This window comes from Talpa europaea (genome assembly GCF_964194135.1).
Source record: "Talpa europaea genome assembly, chromosome: 8".
NCBI classification, from domain to species: domain Eukaryota; kingdom Metazoa; phylum Chordata; class Mammalia; order Eulipotyphla; family Talpidae; genus Talpa; species Talpa europaea.
Genome location: NC_140075.1, coordinates 58,854,509 through 58,863,081, shown reverse-complemented (window position 1 = coordinate 58,863,081; position 8,573 = coordinate 58,854,509). Strand labels below are relative to the sequence as shown.

Sequence of the window (8,573 nt, the reverse complement as noted above, 5' to 3'; positions counted from 1 at the left end):
CACATTCCTGATTTGAGAGGTCATTTTTATAGTATAAGCTTGCATTTGTGAAAGATAAACATGGGCTAGTTGAGTTCCTATATGGTAAAAAGACAAAATAAAGTGGAATATGGTCAAATTATGAAAAAGTTGGGTTCTTCTTTAGTTAACTTTAATATCTGATTAATTCTAATGTTGTGATCTAACAAATCTCAAATCCAAAAATGATCTAACAAATCTCAAATCCAAAAATGACTTATTTTATTTTATATTAACTAATTTATCTATAGTTTTACTATCCCACTCAGAATATTTATTTCCACACAGAAAACATTTTTGGAATGATAAAAGAAAAAAATGATTAAATTATTTAAAAAAATTCCCTTAAAGCCTACTCTTATTTTTTGGTTGAATCATATACCTTTTCTTCAATACAGTTCTCTAATGGTACTGCTAATATATTTTTGTAGTAATTTTGAGACCCATGAAAAATATTCCCTATTTTTTCAAACCACCAGTCTTCTTCTACTGATGTTGAAAACAATTATTTCATATTTGAAGCTTGATCAATACATGAGAACAAAGCCCTTTGTATAATACAGTATGGTATTAAATGTACATGTTTATTTTTTAATTAGGAAAATATTTATAGTGGTTATTTTAACAGCAAGTATTTTTCACATTTAAGTATATATTTGTAATAAATGAAAGTTACCCATGGGTTATCTAATCCATCCATGGCTTAACATACACATAAAAATGAATCATTTAAAACAACCCTCCACAGCAAGAGAAACTGTACAGTCTGTTCTTACCCAAACAACTGGTAGTTACATATTTCTCACACACTATTTAAATACCTCTGTGGAAACAAATGGGAATTTTTTTTTCTGCTCACATACACACAGTATTTGGGATCCCACAGGTTTTTGTCCCAAGTAAGCCACCACAGTTGAAAAGAGGGGGTAATTTTTAATTTTTGGTGACATGATTGGCACAGAAGTAATTATTAGGCTCCTCCACAGTTCTTCTTAGAGTTCATTATTATTTCCATAATATATACCATTCAAAAATTTAAACTTTTCATTTAAGGATTAACTGTGACTAAAATTAGGAAAGATTTTTATTTTCCTACTCTAACTTATTTTCTTTAATTAATTTAATGTATATATATATTAAAGGTATTTAATATTTGATCTATAACCTGACTTGAATACATCTATATGTACTCTTATTGGATATATATACATACACACACATTAAATTTTCTTAAAATGGGTAAACATTACATTGTTTTCAATTTTCTAAATTAAACTATGAAATTACTTTTTTGATTCTCAAGACTTCTTTTAGGTCTTGAGATTGAAGAATACATACTTTTGAAAACACTTTCATAATTAGTATGTAGGCTCTATTGTTGCATAAAGCAATATCACTGGCAACTACAATAATTCTTTATAAAGAAGACAAATTTTTACCCTGTATATTAAATAGAGAAAAATACTTTCACTAATACCAAGTTGAGTTGCCTCCTTAGCACAATAGGCAGTGCATCAATCTCATTCATACCAAGTTTTCTGTAATAAAATTCTTCTGTGGTCCTTATTAGCTTGATATCTTTATCACTTAAGAAGATGAGATAACCCTATAGAATTTTGTGAATGATAAATAAAAACTAGAATGAATATATATATATGCCCATCACTAATAAATGATAAGGAATGTCTAGAATTTTAATCATGACTCAATTTGATGTTGTTTTTGGTTCAGATAATTGGGATGAAAAGTTTATGGATATTTCATGAACTATTAAGTAAAAATGTAAAATCAGAATTGATTTTCCCCATTCTGTTCTGATGCCCCATACCTATAATGAAAGTATGCATTCTTTTTATGTATGTGTGATTCTGTATCTGTGTTTGTGAGTTTGGTATGTATCATTAACAGTAATTTTTTTTTAATAGAAAAGAAAAAAAGGAAAAACTTGGTGGGACCAAAAGATCTAAATTAAAACTAAAAAGTAGATAAAAGTGAAAAAGTCTCTGCTCTATATGGGAAAAATATATAGAATGTAAATGTGAAGAATGTATGAGACAGGATGATAGTCAAGAGTTTGTAAATAAGTGTGAAAGGTCACAGGGAAGCATTTTGGATTCAAAAAAGAAACATTTAGGAGCAAAGGAAACACAAACACTACTTGCAAAAGGCAGTTGTTCGGTCATTGTTTTGATTGTTCAGAGATTATCTATATACAGAATGCTAGGTACAAGAAAAGAAATCTAGCAAGGAACTTGGCAACAATAGATTGTGGAAAATAGACAAAGCTCTTAACTACAGTCAGGATTTTGATCAGGAACCAAAATTATAAGATACAGAACACTACTTAGAAAAGAAAAGGAGAAAAACCTAGACACTGAAAACATTTCAGTTCTCGTCCAGAAATTTTCTGCTTATTATCACTGGGAGTAGAGCAATAAGAACATATGAGAGACTATAGCCAGAACAAAGCTACAGAAATAAGTGAATACATTGGTATATCAGTTGCAACAGTATAATGGTATGTAGGTACATTAATTTGCAATGAATGAAAATATAATTAGTTGACAGAAGACAGTTCTGCTGAGTGGGTATTTAATTAATTCACATTCACATATATGAATATATAAAAAAAGGAGGGGGAAAGAGTTAAAAGACTGAATGATAGGCACCAAAATGTATACAGGATTATATTTTTATACGCTTGAACTAACTCAACTAATAGCCATATGACCTTTTTATTAACTCATCCATTGAACTACTGGTTTATGAAGTCAAAATAGAAACAATGAATATGAGGACATAGTCTATACCCGCAAACAATGTTTACAAAAATTTACAATAAATTCTCAACTTTTGGGCTAGCTGGCTAAAAAAAAATGCAGTAATGCAAATGTTGCTTGAGTTAACAATTAAAATCTATTCTTCAAAAATGATCATTTTATATCTTTCCATAGGAATCAAAGACCACTTTCTATAGATCCATATCCTCAAAAGTACTACGTTTAAAAAATATTTTTTTCTAGATTATCTTCATTGTGAAGACTTTCTGGAAACTTCTACATAAAATAGGTGGACATGATGAATGGCTCAATGATATCCGAGTTTGTGTTGTTAGGACTCACCAATAATTGGAAACTTGAAATTTTCTTTTTTTGCATATTTTTGTTGGCCTATGCAGCCCTTATGGCAGGAAACCTTCTCATTGTGATCACTGTAACCTTTGACTCTCATCTGCACTCTACACCCATGTACTTCCTCCTTGGAAATCTCTCTTTTCTCGATATGTCTTTGTCTACAATCACCACCCCTCAGATGATCACAGATTTTCTCAGGGAAAAGAAAACTATTTCCTTGTGGGGCTGTATGGCTCAGATGTTCTTCCTCCACTTTTTAGGAGGGAGTGAGATGACTCTTCTCATAGTTATGGCTATTGATCGATACGTTGCAATATGCAGACCTCTGCACTACACCACCATTATGAACCGCCGGGTGCTAGTGGGCTCCGTGCTGCTGTCCTGGACTGTTGGTTTTGTGCATACAATGAGCCAGATGGTCTTTATGATCACCTTGCCCTTCTGTGGTCCCAATGTAGTGAACAATATTTTCTGTGACCTACCTCTTGTCCTAAAGCTTGCCTGCACGGAGACTTACATTCTGGAGTTGCTGGTAATTGCTGACAGTGGACTGTTGTCTTTCATCTGCTTCATTCTCTTGCTTGTTTCCTACACTGTCATTCTGGTAACTGTCAGACAGCGATCCTCTGGTGGACTTTCCAAGGCTCTGTCTACACTGTCAGCTCATATTACTGTGGTCACTCTCTTCTTTGGACCATGTATCTTCATTTATGCTTGGCCATTCAGTGGCTTTTCAGTGGATAAATTTCTTTCTGTGTTTTATTCCGTTATCACACCTTTACTGAACCCCATTATTTACACTCTCAGGAATCAGGAGATGAAAGCGGCCATGAGTAGACTAAGGACCCAACATGTCAGCTCCCGACAGAATTTCTAGACAACGATCAGTGTGAACAAAGTTCTCAGTACAAGACCCACATATATTGTACCCTGAATAAATTGGCAGTAATTTGGTTTACTTGTAAATTTTTAAATTCATGGTGTATATTAAAATTATCAAAAACTTTACGATATTTTTACGACATGATTGATTTTATTTCAAGAATATGCATTTAAAATTAAGTCCAGTTTGGTGTATTTTTTTAAAAGATTTATTTTATCTATGCATACAAGAACTGGGGTATAGGCCATAGGTGCGGGGGGTGAGAACATTCACCAGAGACAGAGTGGGGAACAGAAAAGACAGATCGACTGAAATACATTGCTGAGGGGAGCAGTGGATGAGCCAGAGGAGGTCTGCTGTGCCATGTGGGATGTTCCTTGGCCGGCCTGGGATCCAACTCATGCTGCAGTGGCTGTGAATAGCTTCATAGGTTGCATCTTATCCCCTTGCGCCACCAGGGAGGCTCTAGCGTATTTTTTAATGCAATAAAAGAGTATGTATAGAAAATCTCCTCTAAAATAAAAGCTCATATGAAGAGAAAGTTTCTGAAACATCGAGTAAGAGGTTCAAATCAGCCTGGCTGACATGCAAAACATATAAGTGAAGCTATTTTACAAATTTTGTGTCTAGGTGACATACTTATTAAACACCATAAAGAGAAGACTTGAATATGGCTGACAAAAACAGTCATGATTAACAAAAACAATAAAATTATCATTTTCATCTACTAATTAATGGGATCTTTATTCAGTTATAAGTAATTGAAATAGAAAACATACCAGCATTGGGGTGCTGTTAGAGCAAAAACCAAAATCACTGCATTTGGAATAAAGATCTATTTGGGGCTAGAAGAGTAATGAGGAAATTCAGTTGGAAGATAGAAAAGAGCAATTCTTAGGTGATACTGAAATGTTTGGTTATACTGTCTCCTAAATAAATATGGAAAATGTAAATATTTACTTGAAGATATAGTTCCAGAGTTTTCTATGCAGAATGTTGACAGTTGTCAGATGATTATTTGAGTTGTGTGTGATAAAGTATAGGAAGAGAGAGAGAGGCTGTCAGTTTTCAAGATTTAGAGAAAACACAGAGGGTCTAAGACTGTCTCTACAATTAAAAAAAATTCTCTATGTAAGAAATCACCTCAAATAGAGAATCAATGACATGGCTACAAGACCTTTTGTTAAGTTATCAGAAAGACAAGGCATTTCCTAGCAGAACTCTTTCATAGAAAAGAGAAATTATTCTAAGAATTTTACAGGCTGTGTCCCAAATTAGCCAGATACACTTACTGAGAAAAATATCTGTAACAGAAAGAATGTGATTTTGGAGTATGGAATAAATCCCCAAATGGTTCCTAAAATCACAAGAAAATATTCTGGCCAAGAGATACCCACTTGAATTAAAAAGAGCAGAAAGTATAAAATGAAGAGTCCTCTTGGTCTTGGAAGGGTGTTACAGAGAAGCAGATAACCAAATAGCCAATAAACATTTGTAGATTTGCTCACCATCATTCCTCATCAATGACGTGTAAACAGAAAACTAGAATGAGATGCCACTACACATCACTGAAACTGCTAAAGTTAGAAGACTGAAAATACAAATTGTCAGTTAGGATATGAAAGAATTATTTATCTCATTTGTTGATAGTAGGGGTATAAAATGTTACAGCAACTATGGAACATTATGGCCATTTCTCAAGTAGTTAACCCTGTCACCCTCTGTTCCACTAATCTGATTCATAGATATATATACATAAGAGAAAGGAGAGCAAATGTCCATAGAAAAATGTATACTTGCAGATATGAATGCTCTTGTTAGCTTTACTCATGTTCTTCCCCAAACTCAGAAAAAAATGTTATATATATATATATATATATATTTAAAGATTGATTTATTTATTTATACAAGCACTGGGTACAGTCAGAAGCGTGGGAGGGTGAGAGAATTCACCAGAGCCAGAGCAGGGAGCAGAGCAGGCAGAAGGACTGAAGTACACTGCTCAGGGGAGCAGCGGGCAGCAGGAGAGGTCTGTGTGCCATGTGAGACCCTCCTCCGGTGGCCGGGGAGCAGCCGGGGATCGAACCGGCGCTACAGAGGCTGCGGGCAGCTTTGCAACCCAGCGCTCAAGCACTGTGCCACTGGGGAGGCACAAAATGTTATATATTTTTAAAATGTGATACTTCTCAGCAGTAAATATGGATATATTAAAAGAATAATATTGAATTTAAGAGGTCAGACACAAGGGAATACATTTTTTATGTTTCAATTTACATTCCATTCAAAAACATACAAAACTTACCCAAGTATTGATAGGGACAATCGATACTTCTAGGGATGTACTTAACTGAAAAGGGTCTTACAGAAACATCCTGACATGATGGTAGTATTCTGTCTTTGTATGGTATAGGGGTAAATTTAAAAAAAAAAAACATTTTGGGGAGGTTTTCCCATGCCTTTTCAGTAAAATCATGTCTCTCTGCCATTGTGAATCTGCCATCAAATATATGTCAAGCCTCCTTATTCCTTCTACAACTGCCTCCTTTCCCACATCTTCCAGCACAAAACTCAACATTTCTTATTCATTGTACTACAGAATTTCCAAAATTCCCTTTTCTTTTTACACTTTCCTTCCTCAAATCCATTCTCTACACAGTAATCAGCATGGTCTTCATCTTACAAAAGTCCTTATAATTACACACTTAGAATAATTACTAAATGGCACATCCTGAGCAGCATCTGCCTACCCCTCTGATAGCACCTAATGCATTTCCTACATTTGCCTACCACTTTCTCGTTACCATGGTCTCCTTTCTATTTCGTCATCACCAGCTCTTCCCTCTTTAAGTGGTCTTTGTTCTTCATTATCCTGTTGTCTGAAATACCCTCCCCTTATTTCTTCCAGAGCTGTATTACTCTAGTATTCAGACCTCAGCTTAAACTTGACTTTCTCAGAAAGGAATTTTCTAATACTCTAATGTAATATCCTATTTTACCCCATACATTCTCCAACATGTCATTATTTTGTTCTTTTGATCTCTAACATTCTTTTTATTGCCTTTTACTCCTGCTTTCTTGACAGATTCTAACAAAATGTTAAGTCCCTGAGACCAAAAAATAATATATGATACCTCATAATCAGTGCCGAATTGCTGACCTGCCTATTCAATAAATCTTCCCAATGACAGGCACTCAAATTTCCTGTAAAGCAGAGGTTTCTCATTTTTTTTTTTTAAGGAGAAACATATGTGGAAGTATAGCCACTATTGTAATCTTGTCTTTTGAGTTGTAGTCTCATTTCTGGATGCCTTGTTTAGTTAACTAGCTCTGGTCAATCTGAAAATTCTAAATTTTTCTCTCTCTCGCTCTCATACACACACCCACACAACACAAACACACATTTTTCTTTTTAATGTCTGAGATAAAAAATTTCTCAGTAGAGAGGAGACTGACTATAGACTAGCTGAGATTTTAATATTACTTTTGGTTAATTCTAAAGCATAGTGATGAATTCTAAGAAATGAGATTGATCCCTGGGGAGTAAGTACATAAATCAAAAAATGAAAACAAACCAAAACAAAAAACTTTGCATTTCCAAAGATCTCTTCTTTCCCCCTTCCCTCTCTCTTATCATGTCCCTATCCAACCTCCTTTTTCTTGAATCTGTATAAAGGGCTTTATGGACCATATATCTCCAGGTACATGAATTCTCTGTCTCTTCATCTTTTCTCCCATTGATTTTACATGACTATCCATTTTTCTTTCTGTTCTTCCCTCTTTTCAAATTGTATTTCTAGTTTTCTGTCTTTCTGGGAATTTATCCAACAGATAAACTTTCACAAAAAACAAAATGATAAATTTAAAAAATATTTATTTCTAGCACAGATTATATTAGGAAAATGGTACAAACAATATTTCTCCCTCTTGACAACTTCATTTTTCCAGCATCTTTCACTGCATTTCTGGCTTAACTGAACATAAACTTGAATGAAAGTATACTGAACTATATATTTCTCTTGGAAAAGTAAAGTTTGTTATTTAATGTTAATGCAACTCAGATTTATTGAGTCTTTTTTACTAAATAAGAAAAAAAAAACTAAGTAAAATTAATTTTGTGTGATCAAAGTTTTCTTCAATGGGATATTCTTTAACTGAAACACCAAAAGATCTTCATTTTTGTATAGCAGCACCAGGAACAATATGTTCAAACAGTGAAGTAAATATAGAATTTTTTTGATATGTCACATTCCTAGAGTGACTAGTCTAGGAAACCATAAATTATTCTTCTTTAAGGAGAATTATCCCTGAAAAATGTTTGAGCATAATAGAGTCTATCACTACCTGTCTCTTCTGCATCAAAAATATCCAAATATTGGCAATATTAGTCTTAAGTGACATAATTGTTTCACTACTTAAATTTTATTAAACATTACTTTCTCATCATTTATATGAATTATATAAGATTTACAATAATGGAAAACTAATAATTTCTGCCAAATCCAGTTACAATTACTGTTGTTCAATAGTTTTCAAAAATT

The 8,573-nt window shown here is 33.5% G+C and overlaps 1 protein-coding gene across 1 annotated transcript; it reads left to right on the top strand.

Annotated features, from left to right (window-relative positions):
* The first annotated feature begins 2,990 nt into the window (after positions 1 to 2,990).
* On the top strand, positions 2,991 to 4,055 carry LOC311175560 (olfactory receptor 4L1-like). The gene has a single exon (XM_084240489.1). The coding sequence runs from the start codon at positions 3,094 to 3,096 to the stop codon at positions 4,027 to 4,029; it is 936 nt and encodes a 311-aa protein (XP_084096615.1). The 5' UTR covers positions 2,991 to 3,093; the 3' UTR covers positions 4,030 to 4,055.
* The last annotated feature ends 4,518 nt before the right edge of the window (positions 4,056 to 8,573 follow it).